The sequence below is a fragment of the Arachis hypogaea genome, chromosome 1 (assembly GCF_003086295.3).
Source record: "Arachis hypogaea cultivar Tifrunner chromosome 1, arahy.Tifrunner.gnm2.J5K5, whole genome shotgun sequence".
In the NCBI taxonomy this organism is placed as follows: domain Eukaryota; kingdom Viridiplantae; phylum Streptophyta; class Magnoliopsida; order Fabales; family Fabaceae; genus Arachis; species Arachis hypogaea.
Genome location: NC_092036.1, coordinates 98,047,198 through 98,070,515, shown reverse-complemented (window position 1 = coordinate 98,070,515; position 23,318 = coordinate 98,047,198). Strand labels below are relative to the sequence as shown.

At 32.0% G+C, this 23,318-nt stretch overlaps 1 protein-coding gene and 1 pseudogene across 1 annotated transcript; one reads left to right on the top strand and one right to left on the bottom strand.

Annotated features, from left to right (window-relative positions):
• Positions 1–13,060: 13,060 nt before the first annotated feature.
• Positions 13,061–18,122, bottom strand: LOC140183750 (probable NAD(P)H dehydrogenase (quinone) FQR1-like 1; annotated as a pseudogene).
• Positions 18,123–18,606: 484 nt separating this feature from the next.
• LOC112753793 (uncharacterized) lies at positions 18,607–19,785 on the top strand. The gene has a single exon (XM_029291048.1). The coding sequence runs from the start codon at positions 18,607–18,609 to the stop codon at positions 19,783–19,785; it is 1,179 nt and encodes a 392-aa protein (XP_029146881.1).
• The last annotated feature ends 3,533 nt before the right edge of the window (positions 19,786–23,318 follow it).

Here is a 23,318-nt window from a genome sequence, read left to right as displayed (position 1 = left end):
TGAAAGAGTGTGGGTGTACTGGGGTGCCGGTGAGAGAAAGAAATCTATGTGTTGTAACAATTTTCACATAGTGATATTCTCTGGTTGTCATTTGACAACGGCCGTGGTTTTTTCTCCGGTAATTGGAGTTTCCACGTTAAATTCTTGTGTTGTGATTGTGTCTATTTTATTTCTCTGTCAAAGGTGTTTTCTCAAGGGGGAATTGTGTCTTATTCCCAACAAGTGGTATCAGAGCTTCGGTTCGGTGGGATTTATTCTTAGTATGCTCTGTGGTTGCAGCCTAGTCTAATCTCTTTGGTTGCTGTTGTTGTTGCTGGAAGGCAGTGTGACTCTGTGAGAGTGCAGTTTGGAAAAGGTTCTGGCTAAGGAAAGACTTGGTATTTAAGTGTGTCCATTGTGACCCACCTCTCTTTCCTGGGGACCCTTCCTAGTGCACGGTCTACAGTTGAGTTATACTATTCCAGTATACGGTTGCAACAATGTCAGGATATTCAAGTGCTGTGAAGCTTGAAATAGAAAATTTTGATGGAAGAATCAATTTTGGCTTGTGGCAAATACAAGTCAAGGATGTGTTGATACAATCAGGTTTGCACAAGGCGTTGAAGGAGAAGATCTCTGGTTGCTCTCTCTATGAGAGAAGATGATGTTCTCTAGAAGACAAGAAGTATCCTCATGGTATTACCGCACTGCCATGGATAAGGATGAGTTGTGGCAATCAGGTCCACAATTGCACACGGGCATTGGTTGGCGTTGAGATGCAAGGTGTGTGGCGGAGTTAGGTCGATGGCTGAAGAACTTCCAGGAAAAGCCAATTTGGAAGTTGCACCATGAATTTTCAGCAAGGTTTCGATCTGTACCAAGGCGAAATTCTTGGAGTGGTCTAATTCCAAGTGAGTATACTTTCATGGTGGAGTATGATAGTTCTCTGAACTATGATTGTCGGTATAGACAATGGCAGCAAAGAATTGTCGGTGTTGACAATGGAAGCTGAAGATGTGTGACTATTTCAATCAAGGTGGAGATTGTTAGGATTTGGTTGAATTAGTCCCACATTGCTTAGGATAGCAAATGGAGTGGGTGGCCTAGGCTATAAATATGAGGCTAAGTTCTCCATTTGTTTTTGCACCAGTCAGAAACACTTTAAGCTTGTATCTGATTTTTCTTTTCCTCTGTACTCTTTGATTAGAGAGTGTTGTGAGGTGTAGTTAGATATTTGCTTTGAAAGAGTGTGGGTGTACTGGGGTGCCGGTGAGAGAAAGAAATCTATGTGTTGTAACAATTTTCACATAGTGATATTCTCTGGTTGTCATTTGACAACGGCCGTGGTTTTTTCTCCGGTAATTGGAGTTTCCACGTTAAATTCTTGTGTTGTGATTGTGTCTATTTTATTTCTCGGTCAAAGGTGTTTTCTCAAGGGGGAATTGTGTCTTATTCCCAACAGAAAGATCACGGGGAGTGCTAAATGGGTAATTATATGGGTATTAAAATAGGCGATTATAGGGGAGGCTAAGTGCATGGTAGGGATTGGGACGAGAATAGAAAATAATATTAAGGTGGAAAAGGGAAAAACAGAAACAAACCTTTGAGGTCCAGCAAGGAAGCCCCTTTGTGGTGTTGATGGCAGATATTTACTTTACTAGTTAGTGCTACTACACTACACATACATACACTACTGCTGGGAAGAAGTGACATCTTACTTTTCATATCTTGCCTCTTGCCTCTTCCCCTTCTGTGTGCCAGGCATCGTTTTCGTTTTCAATCAGACCCTTTACCGTACAATGCAACAAACTCGAGAAAATCCTATTTAGTATTTACACATCCAAAATAAATAAGTAAAATTACATTTCTTCTTAAATTTCAATATATATATACAAGGAGAAATTTTGGAGAATTAATATATATTAACCAATATTTTTATACTTAGCAAATAATTGGAACAAGGTCTAATTTAGTTTTTATTAGTATTTTTATTCGTAATAATATTACGAGCATATAAATATTTTAAAATTATATTGGTCTTTATATTATAAATTATAGTACAAAAAATTTATAAAATTAAACTATTTTTACAGAAAGGTCGTAAGAAACGAAAATCTCCGTCAACTAAAAAGATCAGGATCTCTGTAGATAAAAAAATTAAATAATAATATTTTTAGTTATTATTTTTATATGAAAGAGTTTAATTTTTTACTAATAATTAATTTTAACATTCATTATCTAAAATTCGAAAGAATTTAACGTGTATATTTTTATATTTAATTAGGTGTTAAATCTATTGCACAAATAAAAATAGTTAATTTTTATGCTTACTATTTAAAAATAATATTTTTTTCTATATATGTTATAAAAATATAATTAGATAGTGTAAAAAAATTTATATTGATAGTTATAAAATTAATTTAAATTTATTTTCTTTTAAATAATTGAATCTTGATTCTAACTTTTAATCACATTAGTTTTTTCTCTAAATTATATGTAATAAATATTTGAAGGAAAAGAAGTGAAAATATAAATTAGAAAGATAAGTAGTAAAAAATTAAAACTAAATAAAAAATATGCGTATAATAATATTTTTTATTTGAATTATATCATATTGTTAATTTTATTTTTTTGTAGAATATAAAGGTAGAGAAAAATAGAGAATGAGAGAAAAAAAGAGAGAAAAATAAAGAAGAAGAATGAAAGATGGAGTTTGTTAATTTTGGAAGGAAAATTTTTATTTTAATTGTAATGAAAAAATATCTGGTGACACATTTTGATTTGTTAAATTAATAATATAAACTATAAATTATAAATTATATATATAGTGTGAAGGATAGAGAAAAATAGAAAAAAGAGTGAGAGGTAGATAAAAGGATGTTTATTAATTTTGGAAAAAAATATTTTTTTAAATTTTAATAAGGGAGTATCACATGATACATTTTGGTTATTAAATTAGTTAGTAATATATAAATATAATATAATACAGCTATATTTTAATTTTAATATTTTAATTTTTAATTTTAATTTAATTTGAATCCAAGAAGAAAATACTATATTGTATATTTTGATTGTCAAATTTATATTTAATTATTGATAATAATATATAAGAGAGATAGAGTGAGTGAAAGAATGAGAGAGATAGAAAAAAGAAAAGAGATGAGAGAAGAACTCTTTAATTTAAAAAAAAAATTAATTTCAATTATAACGAGAGAATGACATGTAACATATTTTAGTTATAAAATTAATAATATATAATAAATATAATAAATTCACAAAAATAAGAGAATTTTAATTTTAAAAAGAGATTTTATTTTTTAATTTTTTTTTAGAGAATATGATTTTTTTTAAAAGATCTGTCAAATAGTATTTAAATTTAATTTTGTAAACACTTTTATTTGTAATATATGAAAATTTTAAATAAACTTCCCAAAAAAATCAATCTCTATTTCTCAATTCTTTTCTTGTTTAATCTCCTTTTTCTTTCTTTCTCTTTTTTCATTTACTAATTTGTTTCGGACGTTCTATAATAAATATTTTCGAATGTTCTTTTTACTAATACTTTTATATTATTTAAATGTTAATTTGAATATTTTTTAGATTTTTTATTATATAATAAACAAATTTTGTACGTTTTTATTCTACTTTTTTATTCTCTTTTTAGTGAAATATTAATTTGAATATTATTATGAGTTAAAAATAAAATTAAAAAATGGTTGATATTGGTTGATAAATAATTAGTTTTATGATTAGATCATAAGCAAAAATATTCATTATTTTTAATAAAGTTTTTCATATTCAATTTTTATTTTAAAAATATTTTAAACTTTTGATTTGGATCAATTATCTCTTTTATTTAGACGAGAGCAAGGTAATAATAAAAAAGTATTCGGTGATAGATATCCCCATCATTGATAATTTTTGTTTTCCTTCGATAAAAAGACACCATATGGCTATTCATTCAAATATTCTTTCATCAAATGGCAATTATATTCAAATATTTAAAAGTAGATGATATTTTGCACCACAATACATATATTTACTATTCTTCTAAGTTCTGGCTAATTGTGTAGTTATGGATTCTGGTGGTGCCGATTGAATCAATATAAAAGGATATATTAGCAGAAAGGACAAAAAATATTTTTTTATTCTTAAATTTGTTAAAAATTTTAAAAATATTTTTAAAAAATTTATTTTGTTTTAATTTTATTTTAAAAATTTGTTATTTATATTAAATATATATTTAACGGTTAATTTTTTATAAAATTTAAGACTAATTCAACAATAATTTTAAAAAATAACTTTTAACATAAATAAATTTTTAAATTTTTTAAAATTTAATTGTCAAAAATTTTAAAATAAAATTTAAGATTATTTTTAAAATTGTTGACTAATTTTAAAAATAAAAAATATTATTTATCTGTAAAAAATAAACTAAAATTTTGAATTTCTGTAAAAAAAAATTTAGGAGTCAGCAATTTTATTAAATTCTAATAATCATATAGCCAATAAAAAAAATTATTAGATAAAATCTCATACTATTAAAATTATTATCGATGGCTATTTAATGACTACAAATTACAAAAATTTCTAGACTTCTAAGAGCACCTACAATGGTGAGTTCCTCTTTCACTTTTTTCTGACACATAGGAACTCTAACCATTGGAGGAGAGAAGAAATGAGTTCCCGCACGGGTCTCAAGATGAGGGAGTCCCTCTAAATAGGGACTCAAATTAACCAATAATAATTTGCCATTTGACAAATTATTTTAAAAAAATAATAATATAAATTCTGAAATAATTAAATAATTATATTAAATAATGAAATAATAATTAAATTAGTAATAATTATAATAAAAATTATATTAAATAATTATATTTTTATTTAATTAATAATTTATATTAATTATTTATATCATAATTAATATTGAATATTATTTATATTATTATATTAAATTATAATTAATTAAATTTACTTACATTAAAAAATAAATTTAATTTTTACACCTTACAAAATAATTTTTAGTTGAGTTAGTTATTTTTATTTTTAAAATTTAAAATGTTAACAATATTATTAAAATTAGCAGTTGTAAACACAAAACTATAAATTAGTGTAATCCACAATTATATATTGTGTATTATTGTTATATATGAATTTATTTAATATTAATATTTTTTAATAGTTAATTATTTTTAAATTTATAAATTTAAATAATATTATTAAAAAAATCAATTACATTAATTTTAAGTATTTTAATTAATTAATTAATTAAGTAGGACCACAACAGGGACTAAAGTTAGTTCCTTCTAATGGAGAAGAAAGAGATATTTTAAATTCCTATTTACCGTTTATAACGTAAAAACTTGATGTGGAGTTACTTTTTATGACAGTTTCCTACTGGAGATGGTCTAACACTCTTCTTTGTGGAATTGTGTTTGGAAAAAAGAAGTATTATTGGGAAAACAAAAAGGGAAAAAGTGAAGAAGGATGAGAAGTGAGAAGGGAGTGAAAACCAAAGGAAGAGTGACAGGAGGGTGTGGCAGTGAGCAGTGGGAGTGGGCACAAGGCCCACAAGAGGCGTTGGCGTTCCTCAACTTGGGCTGGCCACTACCCAACCCGAAAGCGACCTCAGCACCCATGGGTGACACGTGTCAGCCTCACCATTCATGGACCACTAACATAGTACCGTTCCCTTCCAAGATTTAGGAGTGCGGGCCTAACGTCCCCCCAAGCCCTCCTTGTGGGCCCCACACGCCATTCTTAACTTCAAACACTACAGAGGAGAGAACCAGTTCCCAAATCCCAACTCCAACTCTCTTCGATTCTGCTAAATTCTCATAATATATTAGTTAATATTCAAATATGATGCAAAATTTGTTTCTTTTTGTTTGTCTTGGTGATTAAAATACTAATGTTGTTTTGGCATCCCTTTTGATGAAGCTGTATCTTTCAATGAATGGAGTAAGGAGGTGGAACAGGAAAAAAGTGCACTGCCGGCAGCTGAAGTGGACACAGAACAGAATTCATGCGCCATTGTTTTGTGGTCCCAAATAGATATTTGATGAAAATGAATGATGCAGTTGCAGTTTAGATTGGGATTGGAGATTTGGATCTTATTCTTGACCGGTTCGTAATTTGGGCCCAACTTTCCAGATTTACCAAGCCCACTATATGTATTTTTGGTTAAACATGTGCATCAAAACAAAACAACGGCAACTAATTTAGGTTGGTCGAGCGTTCAACTCACTCGTTCACACAAAATTGCTCACATCGACAACGAATCAGTCTTTAAAAAACAACTGTTCCATATAGCTTTTTAATTGATCAAGATAAATTAGCAAATGCTAATCCATTTAAAAAAAAAAACATTTTCTTAAAATTAACTTACTTTTAAAAAGTAAAAAATATAAAATATAAAATATCATAAACTATAAATTTTAGGGCTCTAAACTTTTTTAACCCTAAATATGTAAAGTCTAGTTTCTAAATATAAATAAAATATAAAATAAAATAAAATGAAATAAATATTATAATTTATTTAATTAACAAAAAGTGTAACACTTTTTATTAGCTTTTAAGGATGATGTAGATGGATCACACCTATTTAAAAGTTTAACTATACTATATGTATATTAAAATCATTTATCAAATTAATAATTAATATAAAATTCATATTAAAAATAAGCTACATAATATATGTATTTATACACAAGGAAAAGTATGGGAGGATTGGTGTATAATATTTTTGTTAAAGGTTTCAAGAGTTCCAACCATAACCTGTAAGGGTAAAAAAAGACAAAAGAAATAGCATAGCAGGCCCGGGAGGTTTTAATTAATTAGCCACTTCAAGAAATATAGCCAACACTAATATAGTAGTAAGTATTGAATTATTTTCCAGTAAATAATTTTTTATTTATTTTTTGTTTTACCTCTTACTTTTCTAATGCAACAAATCCGTGACCTTTGGGGCTTGTTTTTTTTTTTTTCCTTCTTGATTTAATACGAGCAACAAGATTTTGAAACCTTTTATGTACATTGTCTCTGTCAGAGAGAGAGAGAGACAGAGAGAGAGAGAAAGATCGAGAGAGAAAGAGCAATGAAAGCTTTTACCTTCTCTTGGTGAATGTCAATGTCATGCATCATGCTTTAATTGCTTTGAGCAAAGCCAAGCAGATCACAAGGGTAACCACATGCTTTAACTCGTTCAACTCTTGTCAGCATAGATTTTGTGGTATACATTATCTTCTCTCTATTATGCATCTAAGCAGAAACAATCATAAGCTTTTAATTAGAACACAATTAATATGTACTCTAAAACATTTAAAATTATTTATATTTTAAACATTTCTAAGTACATATTAAATATGACCTATTTAAGAACTTGTAAGTAAGGGTTGGGAGAATTGTGTATGTGCGTATGCATGATGTATTTAGATACATCGAATTGTTTAATTGCTTTTAGAGAGAGTTGGGGTTAGGGGGAGAGATCTTGAAGTAATCAAGAGAACAAAAAAGCAAAATAGTGTCATAATTTCCACTGAGAAACCCAAAGAAAAATCTCTCGTCTATGAAGTAATAACGTTTTTTCCCAGGTAGCTTTTGTAGGTTCATAAATAGGAAGTATTAATTTGTTGTCTTTTATATTATATATATTCAACTTCACTTTTCTATTGGCTTGTTCTTACTTTGGTAGTTCACACTGAATAATTTAATTTTGGCTTATCGATGCAGATATATTTGCACATAGACCGCTACAAACTACAAAGCAAGGGCTTCTAAACGCTACATTTCTAGAAGGGCTACAAGCTAGATTCCTACAAATTGAGAATCTTCCTCAAAAACTACGTTATTATTACTACTAATTATAGAGCTTGATTAATATATTTGTGAATCATAGATGCATATATGTTTTTTTTTAATTGATTGAGTAAATAGTCAAATTAGTTCTTAAAAGATCATGCGATCTCTGTTTTAGTATTCAAAAATTTTTTTAATCAAATTCGTCCCTAAACAATTTTTAATTAATCACGTTAATTTTTCTGTTATTTCCCTCACTAACATCATTAACAAAAACTGACCTGGCATATTATCACATAAAAAAACGTCATTTTTAGGGTGAGGATATGAGATTTAAACGACGTCGTTTAAAGAAATGAAACAATGCTCGATTCAATTGCACACATATTACAAACTTATTTCACTTCACTCTAAGCCAAACTGCAATTTCTGTTTTTCTCTATCTTAACATTTCACCTTTGCAGAAGAGAAGATAAAGAACCTTCGATCCTTATTGTTTGTTGTAGTTTGTCGGATTTGTTTGTAAGTTCACGGGTGAGGTTTAGGTCTGGTTAAACACACGGTGACGATGGAATGATCATAAATAAAATTTTGGCGATTAGAGCCAAATTCCAAGTCAAGCTCATCGGTCTTGTAATCGTCAAGCAAAGCCATGTTTTTGTTAGGCTTCTCGCTTAGAAAGACATGCATCATCCGATTAAGAAGCTTCTTCCTCTATTGTAACGGGGATTCGACTTCCCTTAGGAGTAGGGTACTACAAAAGGAAGTTGATCATGGATCATCTAAAAAGAATCAAATTGATTTTTTCGCCATAGCTAATCGAGTAGCTCTCAAAGCATGTGTATGAGCTCGGAATGAGGGTCGTGATCTTGCTCTTGAGGGTAATGAAATCATCTGTGAGGCAAGCAAATAGAGTCCTGAATTAGCTGCTGCTTGTGAAGTATAGAAAGCAATCAAATTTGAATTCCCAGCAATGGATACTTTATAATCCGATGGTTACTGTTCGTTCTAAGTAATTACTTGTTGGTGGTTGTTAATTTTCTGGATCAAAAGCGTATATTGAATTTGACATATTTTTGTTTGGGTTGGTTCACCGCTTTACTTCTGCAATGTATTAATTTTAATTTTGATTATAGGTTTTTATTTTAAAAACAAATATTAAATTTGGCATATTTTCAATTGTTTTGAGTTTAATAGGAAAAATTGAGATGGAATTTGTAATATTTGTAAGGGTAAAATATATTGCTAAAGCGTGGGTATTTTGTATCTATTGAGCAAAGATGGGTTGTAATTGTATAGCGGTATCTGAAAATATATTTTGGGGACATGTCGTCTGATCGATAAGAGAATTGAATTTTGACCTTTTAATTAAAAAAATGAGAGAAAAAATAATTTATCTATAATGTTTTCCATGAGTAGAGGCTATTAATATGCTTTTGCAATAAGAAAATTGTGTATACGAATAATTTTAAAAAGCGAAATAAAAAATGAAATAGAAGAAAATATACATCCTTGAAATTTGGCAAAAGTTTTAAAAATACTTTTAAGTTTTATTTTGTTTCAATTTTGTCTCTAAAGTTTTCGATTTGATTCAAAAATATCCTCGACGGCTAAATTTTCAAAAAATTTAAGATCAATCTAATAATAATGCATGAAAATTATGCTTGTTGCTTGTGTTGAGGGTTGTTCTTATGAAATTGTTGTTGAATTGATCTTAAATTTTTGAAAAATTAGCCGTGGATGGGTATATTTGATGTAAATCGAAAATTTTTGGAATAAAATAAAACTTATAAATATTTTTAAAACTTTTATCAAATTTTAAGGACAAAAAATATATTTTACCCTATTTGTAATAATTAGTTGCTAGAGCTATAAGATCCAAATTTTTTGTATGTTTTGAAATTGTAGTTAGAAGACACCACAAATTGTTGGTTATCCCTCTTTTGCTTATCAGAAACTTGCTTTTGAGATTTGGAGAACAATCCCTTGGGGCCCGAGAAATTATTATTAGATTTCTATGAGTCTCACTATTCATTCCATTACGTGATGAATTTTTTCATAATATTAATTTTGCTAGGGAACCAACTCAGTATCTGCCAACTCAATTGGGTTGACCCCAAAGCCCAAATGACTAAAAAACCATCTAACCAAATATCTAACTTTGACCCTAATTACCATGAAGAATTCAACCATGGCTCTCTTCTCTCCAGCTCTATACTATCGTCGAGCTTCTTCTCCAAAGTGGCGCATTCTGGGTCTCGTTCCCTAGTTGTCTTCTCTCCCACCACTAACCCCAATCAGCGTCGTCTAGTACTCCAGCGAAAAAGCCGCTGTCATCGCATGCAATGAAGATATCCCCGTCGACCGTGACTCTACTTACTGTCGCCTCTACATTGAACGCTAGTCGAATATGCCATCGCGGACTCATCTTCTCCGGTAGGTGCATCAACAACGTCTACCGCCTTCGGCATTCATCACGCAGTTGTGAAAGCCAGCGTTGTCGTCAGGACACCCCTGGTTTCTATCTCTGTTGCACGCTATTGCACATGAATCACCTCATTCGACGCTGATAGGTCAGTGCATGTTAGGGTTTCATTGGAAATTGGATGTTGCTAATCTATACTAGGGTTTTAGGAAATGTGGTTGTTGTTGATTTATGTTTAATTTTGCTGAATTCACCAAGATGTTCTCCATTTTGGTAGTATATTGTTAGGGGTTTAAGTAATAGAAGATGCTTCTATTTTGTCTCTGATTTTAATTGTTGGATGTTTCTGATCATGCGAATTAGATGTCTATTTTTGTTGAGTATGCATATGATTTAATTGTAATTTATTAGATATTGCTTTTTGTTGTGAATGGATGGTTCTTACTGAATGATCACGGATGTTATTTTTATCATAAGATTGTTGTTTTTTTTAAGATTAGTTCTGATTTAACTTAATTTTGATTTATATGAAGTTCGGTGTGAATTAAATCATATGAAATTGCTGCAAAAAATTGAACAACAGAGATGATATTTATGAACGAAAATGCGAATGTTTTATTTGTGATATGTTAGTTTTTTTAAATTTGCTATAGAACTGTTCTTTTTCATTCAATGGGTGGACGCTATTAATATTTATACTATTGGTTTAATGATCCTTGTTTTGATTGATAATGCGGGAACATGTTGCACTAGGTTCTTTTTAATGTGATTTGCGAGTTTGGGATAAAAATTAGACTAGAGTTAGTCTAATTTTGCCAAATTTAAAGTTCGGTTTGAGTCTAGACACCTAAAAATTATGCAAAGAGTGGAATCCATTATAATGTATACATGTGATGATGTTACCGTTTGAGACACTTTTGATATATTTTGAGATTTTTCTTGGGTTACATTGTGGATTTTTATAATACTTTAAGAATAGAATGTATTTTATTTTGGTCATACTTTGTATCTTTCTTCTTGTAGGCAACTTGAATGTTTATGCAAAAAATTTTGTCACATATTTCTTATGTTAAACTAATAGATGTTTTTTTTATACTAAATGGATGATTCTTTGAAAAAATCATCATTTAAGAAGGGAATTAACTTTGAAGTAAACTAACCTATATTGTACTTATTAATTCAATTGTTGTGACTTATGAACATTTTTATAGTTAATATATAATAAACATATATGGCTATTCATTTATTGCATACCCCTTGACCATAATTGATTTGTTTTGCTTTTTCTTTCCAAGACTATCCTGAAGAGCCAAGCCCAATATGCAAAAATCTACCTCAGATTTTTTTTGTTAAAGAAATGAATATTTCTTTTTATACTAAATGGATGATTCTCTGAAATGAATCATCAGTTAAGATGGAAATTAACTTTGAAATAATTGAATGCATATTGTACTTATTGATTCAGCTGTTGTGACTTATAAGTATTTTTATAGTTAATATATAATAGACATAAATGACTATTCATTTGTTGCATACACCTTGACCACTTGATAATAAATTTAATTATGGAAGTAATACTTGCTCATAAGTTCATCACTAAGTAGTACTAAGTAGTATGTTGTGTATGTGGACTCATTTTTAATTTGATAAAAATTGTAACTCTAAAGTTCAAGTGTAATAACTGCAAAAAGCAAACCGTGGATAAAAAGAAAACTATTAAAACACTTTGGTTGCTTTTGAAAAAGTAAATAACTAGATATTGTTGTTGTTCTTTTTCTTATCCTTTTTTTTTTAATTTTGTTAAATAAGCAACAAAATAAATACAAAAATTTTTCCCTTCTTTTGTGATACTTGTATTCACTATCAATTGAATCATCTCTGCAGCAAAGAATAAATATAAGTAACTTTTGTTAGGTAACTAATTATTTTTATAAAGATCTAAGTAGATGTTACTTCTATCAAGCATTAGGATGTTCCTTTTCCATACTAAATAGATGTTACTTTAACAGAAGCCATGTGAATGAAAACTCAAAAAAATTTATCCTACATAAGTAATTATAAATTTGTCATCATGCTAAAATACAATGAAAGGAATCATGATATTCATTCAACTTATCCATACAATTTGCAACACTGTCGATACAGGAATTCATCACGACCAAAAATAATACAAAAAAGAATCATCCATTTAGTATATAAAAAAATATCTATTTGTTTAACAAAATAAACATCTTATGTAAACTTTATATTTTCTTAGAGGGGGTGAAGCTACATCGTTTAGAAAACGGGTATATCATTACTATATAACTAGCTAAACAAAGAATAACTTTCTAGTTGCTACACTTGGATCACGTCTCTTTCGCTTCATCTAATTCATCAACTGTTTCAAATTTCTCTTCGATCAGTTCAAATTTATCAATCATTTTAAAGTAAATTTTCTGTAATCATCCATCTACAACCATAAGCAAAGACACATATGCAGCCATAAGCAAAGACATATCTATCTAAAAAACAAAGAAACAGCCATCTAATGACAATTATAAAAACAAAGAAACATCAGCAATTATATACAAAGAAACATCTACTTTTAAACATAAAAGACACAATTATTATTCAACCTAAAAGAATCTAGCTATTTGAATCTAGTAAATATTTATAAAAGCAGCCAAATGCATATGGTGTCTTTTTTGTCCAAATTTGGCCATAACTGTCTCCAAAGTAAATACAAAGTCCTCATTTTCAACCTCATCCATGACAAGTGACTAATTCATAAAGTTTAAAGGACTAAAATAAAATTTTAATCTATTTGTGTGCTGGTGGTATAGTGTTCTTTTCAATGAGGCAAAAACATTATATGCTTTATGCAGCATCTTTGAGCTTCTTGGTGATGGTGGCAAAAATATTCTCCTGGTGGAATGCTTGCAGCAATTCAATCTCAGCAACCTGTCTTGTTCCATCACTAGCATAAGTTCCTACTCCATAAGGGCTTCCACCTTTCACTTCTTTAATCTCGAACATGCAATGACAGAACAGAGTTAAGATATATATAAAAGTTTGTTTTCTTACAGTGTTGTTTCTTGTCCCCCTTCTAGAAAATAGGTACTGTAGAAGAGTCCAGTAGACTTGCCTACAAGGTTTGTGGTAATCAAAGAGGTCCAGTTTTGTCAACAAAATCGAAAAACTGGGCAGCCATCATCCTGAACCGCATGGGGAAGTCAAAGATAAGGCCATCAACTTCATTGAGCATCTCAGGTTCAATGATTGGTACATCACTCTTTGGTGATACATTCAACTTATGAAGCACTCCATTAGGTAGTGTCTCAGGTACCTACCCATATTAATATCATTTTTTTCAAATTAGAAAATTTGACTCAAATGGATATTGTGGATATATATACTGGAAATGGAAATCCATATGGTTAGAAATGATATCATATAAAGCCAAAAATATTAGTTAATTAATTAATACGTGCTTGCCATAGTTTGGCCTCAACACCTTGTACAGATTTTGCACCTCTCTTTAGTTGTCTTGCTAGTTGCTCCACATGCCTATACATCGAGCAGTAACTGTCAAAATAAAAGAAATAATGTTGTTCTTTTTTGTAAATAAAGCTGTAAAACTAAAAAAAGGAAAAAACTAATTTTATCACTCATTGTAAATTAATCTTGTATTAAAAAAGAAAGTTCCATTTCATCAATATTGTCTTATACAGTTATGGGTGAAAATATGTAAAGTATAAGATCAAAACCAACTTCACTTTCTTATACATAGTGCAGAATCAAGTTTGGCAATATAAGATAGCTGAAAAGAATATGAAAATTGCATGATCACAGATCACAAAATGACATCAACCCTTTTAATGGAAAATACTTAATTCTTGAAATTTTTATATATCAATTTTAGATGTAAAAGCATCTATTCTAATGGCAAAAGCAGTAATCTAACACAAGCAAGCACAAAAACTCTTCATCTCTAAATATATTAATTATGCTTTCAATTCAAGTCAAAATATTCAGTAGTCAAATTTAAAAGAATGAATTATCCTAAACCGAATCCTGATTACTAAAAGTCTAAAACCTAATAAAGAAGGCATGAAAAACCTTAAGCAGAAAAGAAATAAACTATATAAAGAAAGAGTAACACTAAAAAGAAACTTTTAATTATCTTAAAAAGAAATATCCAACACTATAAGAGTTTAATTCTTAGAACAATATCGAGTAAGAACATCCAAAATAAACATTCATAATAAAAAAACACAAGTTAAACTAAAACTCTAAGATGGGAAGGAAAAAAACCCAGGTCGCTGGAGAGGAGACGCGGTTGATCGACCGGGGTATACGTCAAGGCAGAAGTTGCTGCGTCGTCGGTGGTTGCTGCGACGGTGGAAGAAGTCGTGATGGCAACAATGTGTAGAGGTGGCTGCAGCGCGAGAGGATAATTCCCGCGCCATTGGACGGTGGTTGTCGGTGGCGTTCCTTCCAGAGCTGTTTCTTATTTCCTTCGCGACGGAGGAGAGGCAGCTATGGGGTGTCGCCTAACAGGGCGGTTCTGGGTGTCGCGGTGGCTGTGCCAATTGGAAAGAAGTGTGGACGGCGCGGTGGGAGTGAGAGAGGGAAAAAAAGGAAGGGTTTTTGTGCGCGCGACTATAGAAATGAGAGAGAAAAGGAAGTGTAACACCCTACCATACTTAATATTATGCTTTAGTCATAAGACTGAAATAGTAAGGTATTACGACCTCTAGAAATAAATAAATAAATAAATATATATATATATATATATATATATATATATATATATATAATAGAGAAAGAGATATTTAACTAGAAGCCTTGAAAAATAGGTAAAACAAAATCGCAAAACTTAAAAGCGCAACCATCAGAAAATGTGGTTACTTGCGTGAGAAGAAAACTAAAGTTCGATAACATATATGTACAGGTGATACGAGTAGAGAGCCAAGAACACAGCATAACTAGCTCCTGACTCAGCCTGCGAAGCCAAAGCTGGCCGAAGAACATATACGTACATATATATATACATAATAATAACCCCAAAGAACATGTTCAAAACCCTAGTTCTCCATAAAACCTCTAAGAGGTACATAAACAAAGTATTCTTACATACAAGAGGAGAAACTATACATATATATACATCAAAATAACAAGGAAAGATCCCAAAATAAACCACTTTGCCGCAGAACCTTCAGACGCCTATCGAGGAGCCGTTCGACCTGCATATGAAAACAACAATACAGTATGGGGTGAGAACCGGAGTTCTCAGCATGGTAAAGGTGCCACGCATATGATATATAAGGTCTTAGGAATGCCAGAGGCAATTCTAGAACGCCAATATACGGTTATAAGACTTAAAACTCTAAGCAGAAGCCATAAAAGGGGTATGTTACCTAAAGAATTCTAACCTTACATATTTTAAACCTAACATTAACTCCAAACCAGTCCACCTTTCCTCTGCTCCTCCATCACCAATTAGTTTGCACAGACAAATAAGCAAACAAGGCAAGCACAAGTAACTTACAAGTAATACAGATAACAAGTACAACAAATAGCATGTTATAATCGTGTATGCATTCCCAAATAGTTCACAAACAAGCAATTCAAACAATGTGCACATGATGTATGCCTGTCCTATGGCTATTGATATCAACTGCCATTTACATAGCCATCCCGATATGTTCTCAAGCTCAAAAGTACACCATGGGGAGGATCCTCAAGCTGACATGGGAAAAAGAACGCCCCTAAGCTCAACAATATCCATAGAACGAGTCCCAAACTGACATGGAGAGAAGAGACAGCATCCCAAATTGACATGGGAAGAACAATATCTCCCCAAGTTGAATGTTAAACATGGGAAAAATCCCAGCTGACATGGGGACAATGCCCCAAGCTCAAAATCTTCAATCATTTCTCATAATCATTGCTTTCATTCTCGATACTAATTCATATCTCATCTCATCATTCTCACTTTTACTTAATCCATTGATCATACATTTTAATGTTCTTGATTAGTTAACATTATAAATCCTCAACTTCTTACATTATTCTCTTACTTGCCTCACGCATTTCATAATGTAGGGAATCAATCATTCAAGTCTTAACATCATAATTCATTCACATATACTCTTTCTTCTTATATAATTCACCATTCTTACCTCTTACTTCATTCTCAAGTTACCTTAAACTCCCATCTTCCAATAATTACTAAGCTTACCAGTAAGATCTAAGGTTAACAGGGCAAAAGTAGGGGTTTAGAGGTTCAAAACCATATTTAGATCATAAAAATACAAGTGCTGAAAAACAGAGTGTGGGCGTACGCACACATGTGCGCGTGCGCACAACCCAGAGAGGAAGCAGAATGTGGGCATGCGCCTCAACTATGCTAGAGCCACCAACAGAAGGCCTATTCTGGTGTGTGCGTGCGCACACTTTATGAATAATACCAGGTGTGCATGCGCACAGGTAAATTTTTGCTTCTGTTGGGTGCGCGCGCACAGCTGGGTGCGTGGGCTCACATCAGAAAACCTGGTTCTGCTGCAACATTCAAATTTTCAGTTGTTCGCACCAAATTTCTAGCGTCGATAACTTTCTCTACAGAATTCGGTTTTTCGTATACTTTATATCATTTTCAAGCTTTTAAAACCTTCTTTAATTTGAAACAAACCTCATCTTTATAAAAAATTTGTAGAGCAAATTATGGACTACCAAAGTTCACCAAAATTCACTTTTTACCAAAATATTCTAAATCCCACTTTTTACCAATTCACATTCGTTACCCACAAACCTGCAAATTTTTCACATAACAAGTCCTTTTTCACTAACACCAACCACTAGCACATTAATTCACACCATTCCATAAAAATCCATATATAAATTCTAACCATGGTTCTAAAAACCGGACCGGACTGGCCGGTTCAACCGGAAAAACCAGAAACCGGTCCGGGTAATGCTAATAACCGCCTGGCAAAAAACCGGCCAAAAAACCGGTCGAACCGGCGGTCAACCGGCAAACCGGAAGAACCGCCCGATTTTTTGCGATTTAGTGGTTTGCAAATTCAGCTGCCAAACGACGTCGTTTTGGCATTTAAAAAAAAAAGAAGAATGCCCTTCGCCAAATGACTAACCCTAATCTGATACTCCCCCCTTTCTTTCCCTTTCTTCCCCTTTCCCCTAACCTAATTGTTCTTCGGCGCCACCCACAGCCATCAAGGCCACCAAGGCCACCATACCCGAGCCTGCGACCACCACCGGCCGAGCCCGCCTCCTCGTCGCCATCCACAACCATCGACAGCAACAGCGACTACCACCGGCCGAGCCCCCCTCCTCGTCGCCACCCTCAACCATCGACAGCAACAGCGACCACCACCGGCCGAGCCCGCCTCCTCGTCGCCACCCACAACCATCGACAGCAACAGCGACCACCACCGGCCGAGCCCGCCTCCTCGTCGCCACCCACAAGCATCGACAGCAGCCGCGCGACGACCACCGGCCGAGCCCGCCTCCTTCTGAATTTGGTAAGACTCTGTTCTATCACCTATGCTTCTTGATTTTGATTTTCTGAGGTTCTGTGAGCTTGCCTGTTCTATGCTGCCTTTATGAAATTAGATTTTGATTTTCTGAAGTTCTGTGAGCTCGCCTATTATATGCCTCCTTCTTGATTTTCATGATTGATGTTTTTTATTTTGAATATGTTTTGCATTGCTGCTTCTGTTACCTGCTTCATGAAGCATGATGAATATTTTTTGCTGCTTCTGTTACCTGCTTCTGTTTTGCATTGCTGCTTCTGTTACCTGCTTCTATTTTGCATTGCTGCTTCTGTTATGATGCTTCTGTTTTGTATTGCTGCTTCTGTTACCTGCTTCTGTTTTGCATTGCTGCTTCTGTTATCTGCTTCTGGTTGCTGTTTCATTATTTTTTGAATTGCTGTTATTGATTTTGAATATGTTTTGCTGTTTTGCATTGTTGCTGAAGTTTTCTGGTCTTTGGTTTTCTGATTGTTATAGATGGAACAATCACAAAGTAACCCACAGCCACAAGATTCTTAAACTGGTTCATCCAGAGGTAAATCTGATCCAGCTTGGCAGTATTTTACAGTGAAGTATGACAAAAATAACAAGGCTCAATATACATGTATTTTTTGCTTGAATACTTACAATGGAGGGGGGGATATATAGAATGAAATATCATCTTGCAAAGATCCCTGGACAAATTAAAGTTTGTAACAAAGTAACTGAAAATGTTGAACTTCAATTCAAAAGGCTTTTGGAGGAAAATAAAAAAATAAGGCAGAAAAAAGAAAATATACAGCTGATTGTTATGATGTGGAAAGTGAAACACAAGCGGAAGAAGAGGGTGAAGCGCCTAATCCTGTACAACCTCCGGCTCCTGCAACAATGGGAGACAAAGGAAAGAGAAGAGCGATTGCTGCTACTCCAATTGGAAGTTATTTTAAGGAAAGGACTACACCAGGCTCTCAACCAGCTTTGAAAAGTGTCTTGGCCAGTAAACAAGTTAAACACAAGGTTAAGTTGGGGCTTGCAAGATGGATCATTGATGCACGGATTCCATTCAATGCAATTCAATCGCCTTACTTTCAACCTGCCTTGGACGGCGTTGCTGCAATTGGACCTGGTTTCAAGGGACCGTCGTATGACGAAATGAGAGTTCATTTGCTGGCCGATCTTAAGAAGGAGTGTCAGTTGCTTGTGGAAGGTTATAGGAGCTCGTGGAAAAGGACTGGTTGTACACTGATGGCAGATGGCTGGACTGATCAAAGGCAGCGTACATTAATTAATTTTCTAGTTTATTGTCCTGCTGGTATGTCATCTGTTAAGTCTGTTGATGCTTCTGATATGATAAAAACTGCCGATACCTTGTTTAAATTGTTTGCTGAGGTTATTGAGTGGGTTGGGTCTAGTAACATTGTGCATGTGGTTACTGATAATGCTGCGAATTATGTATCTGCTGGAAAACTCATTCATGAAAAGTATCCAAACATTTTTTGGTCTCCTTGTGCTGCTCATTGCATCAATCTTATCTTGAAAGACATAGCAAGTCTTCCTCATATAGCTGACCTTGCCTCTCGTGCTTCAAAAGTGACTGTCTTTGTTTACAATCATATGATTTTCTTGTCATGGCTTAGAAAAAGAAAAGAATGGAAAGAAATTGTTCGACCAGGAGTAACACGTTTTGCTACTGTATTCATTACTTTGAAAAGTATATATAATCATAAAGAAGACTTGCAATCATTGGTGATTGACAAATATTTCACTTCTCATAAATTATCCAAGAGTGTCAATGGGAAGATGGTTAGTTCAATTATCTTGGATAGTAAGTTTTGGGAGGATTGTTTTACTACTGTTATGCTTGTTGGTCCTCTAATTAAGTTATTGAGGCTTGTTGATGCTGATGAGAAACCTTCTCTGGGTATCGTGTATGCGGGCATGCAAAGAGCCAAACTTAATATCAAGACAATGTTTAGAAATAGGAAATCTGCATACACACCTTATACAAGTATCTTGAAAATGCAGTGGGATAAGCATTTGAAGCGTGACCTCCATGCAGCAGCATAGTTTTTGAATCCAGATTACTTCTATAGTGAGGGGTTTGTTGAGAAGGCAAATATATTAAGGTCTTTGCTTGATTTATTTGATATTGAAACTCTTTGCGATGACTCGGTTGCCGCAATGCAAGAGATACAGTTGTATCGAGATCGAAAAGGAAGTTTTGGAAGGGAAAGTGCATTGAAAGCAATTAAGAGACTTGAACCTGGTAAGTATTTATATTTCTATGTTCAATTTACTTTGAATGATTTTTAAATATTGAATGAGAGTTGATGGTTGAATTACATATTCTAGTAGGTGAATGGTGGAGGCTACATGGTGGGAGTGCTCCTAACTTGCAAAAAATGGCAGTTCGTCTTCTTCATCAAACATCTTCATCATCCGGCTGCGAGAGGAACTGGAGCCTCTTTGAACAAATCCATTCAAAGAGGAGGAACCGATTAAAGTATCAAAGGCTAAGTGACATTGTTTATGTCACTTATAATCTACGCCTTCAATCTAGAATGCATCGCAAGAAGAAGAATTATGATCCAATTGACATTCAAAGCATTGACACAGTAGATTTTTGGGTAATACCGGATGAAGGTGATCCTGAATTTACTAATGGAGACATCGAAGGCATTGAAAATTTAATTTATACGGATAATGCTATGCCTTCATATCCTACAGGTGATTGAAATAGCAAAACTTGTTTCATTTCCTCTCAATATCTGATGTAAAGTTGTAACTTTAATTTTTTCTTGGTTTTCTATTTTATTTTATTAGATGGAGGAGATGCGGAACTTGATGTGGATTTCCCTAATGTTGCTGATTCTTCAAATACAACTTCTTTTGGTAGTACTTCTGATGATGGTGGCTTTGGATTACCTGTTTATGATGGAGATGTTGGAACACTTAATGATAATTATGATTTTTGATGAGTTGCACCTTTGATTAGTTGAAACCTTGCTAGTAATTGTATCTTTTGAATGTAGAACATTATGGGTTTGTCATTATGTACGTTTTATTTTTTGTTTACTTATAAACTTTGATGTTTGAAGTTGTTTGTGAACCTCTAATATTAAGTAATGGATAATTTATTATGTGAAATATCAAATTTTATTAAGTTAGAGATCATTGAATTTATATACTTAAGATTATTTTAAGTTTTTTAATAATTTTATTTAATATTTAATTAAACCGGTTGAACTCCGGTTGAACCCCGGTCGAACCAGTAAACCATTGAACTAGTGACCTCACCGGTTTATTGACCGGTCCGGTTCTCGCAACCTTGATTCTAACATTCACCATTCCAACCACAACTACAACTTTAAAATTTCATTAATTTACTTCTTCAATTCATTAATAACAACCCATAAATCATCATTAACCAATCAATAAGTCATAACCACAAAATCTCATTGACATATACCAACAACATCATCAATTCACCATTATTAATTCCAATAACACATTCTCATTAATTCCATTCATCTCATTGCCATTAATTCCAACACAAGTCTAATCATCAATTTATCATCAACATCACAAAGCTAACCATTTAATGTATAAAACCCTTTTCAACTTATCCTATAGTTCTCTAGTCTAAGTTTTCACAAACCCTTATATATTAAACACGCGAAACCTAAACCATACTTTGGCCGATTTCTACGTATAACCCGAGACAACTCCACAATGCAAGCTCACAAGTTCCATTTCCAAAAATTCAGCCACCAAAGTTGTTCCCAAAAGCTCCAATTCACCCGTTCAAACTTCAATCTAAAATAATTTCAATCTAATTTACACAATTCACTAAATTAGCACTAGGTACACAAAATTGGATAACGCATAAGGGTTTAGAGTCTGCTTACCTTACTCATTGATGATTGAAGTATAATCCAACAATTATCCAATGTTAGATTGCACCTAAACCACCAAAATCATCAAAATCACTCAAAACCCAAACCAATTTCGCACATAAAGGGGAAATAGAACATTGGGCACGAATTTGAGAGAGATATATCTTTTTGTTTAGATAGAATTGAAGAGGACTCCGAGAAGAACATGTGGCCGCAAACGACTCGTCAATCGGAGCTCCGGATCAAAAGTTATCTTGGTTTGAAGTTCAACCTAGGTTTATGTTTTGTGAGAGAACTTCATCAGCGTGAAAATGAATGCCAAAAAGGGAAAGAGTGCTGTTTTATTCAATTGGGTTGAGTTGGGTTGGGCCTTGGTCCAATATGGGTCCGATCCACTCAATTCAGTTCGTTTGGTCTAATTTTCGGTCAAATTTATTTTGAAATTAGTATTAAAACAAGTTTAATCACCCGTGCCATGCACGTGATAAGATTAAAATTATAATTTTAAGTTGTTATGTTAAATTTCATTTTAATTATAATAATTTAATTAATAAAAAAATAACTTGTATGCGTTGTTTTTTTTCTTAATATAGTGTTAATTGTATTAACTATAAAATAGTTATTTAATTTACTTTTTTCAATAAATCAGGCATATATACTCAATATGACCATAAATAATTTAGTAATACTTAAATCTACCAACAAAATTTTATATGTTGGTATACTGTGAAGTAAGAAAATATCAAAATCAGCTCAAAATGAAGAACAAATTAATAGATCCTAATGTAGAAAGTTTTGTAATAAACAATAAATAATTTAAACTTACTGAATAACAATTCAATGCTATCCTTTGATACCTGCAAAATATATACATGAAACAACACTGTATCAATGTTTGTATATAAAATTATATGATTAACGTAATTATAAAATTGTTTGTCAAGAGAATAAAATTATACGAATTTTTATGATAATTTTAATATTCTCAAACTATTAATGTACAATAAGAATTCATCTATTAGTTCCTAGAATTTCTAAATTTTTTTAAGTGATAGTAATAAATTTTAATAAATAAATAGATTTAGTAAGACATTTTGTTATTACCTTTTTATTATAGGCCTCTCAAAAACTTCTCTATATACCACATTCATCGTGCAGTAATTTCCAAGTGTATTAACCCGTGCTATGCACGTGATAAGATTAAAATTATAATTTTAAATTATTTTATTAAGATTAATTTAAATTATAATAATTTGATTAATAAAAATATAACATGTTATATATTATTTGTTTTTTCTTAAGCTAGTGTTAAATATATTAACTCTAAATAGTTATTAATTGGTTTTAGTAATCTACTTTCTTCAATAAATCAACCATATATACTCAATGTGACCATAAATAACTTAATAATACTTAGACCCACCACCAAATTTTTACTGTCAAATAAGAACATATCAAAATTAGTTCAAAATAAATAATAAATTATTAGAGAATTCTAATGCACAAAATTCTCTAATAAACAATGAATAATTTAAATCTACTAAAAAACAACTCAACACTTTTTTTTGATACTTGCAAAACATATACCTAAAATAATATTATATCAATGTTAGTATACAGTTTTACAATTATCGACCGTATTTACTATACATGACTCCTTCTTAAAAGTTATTATATACATGTGTGCAGTCGGAAGATAAATTA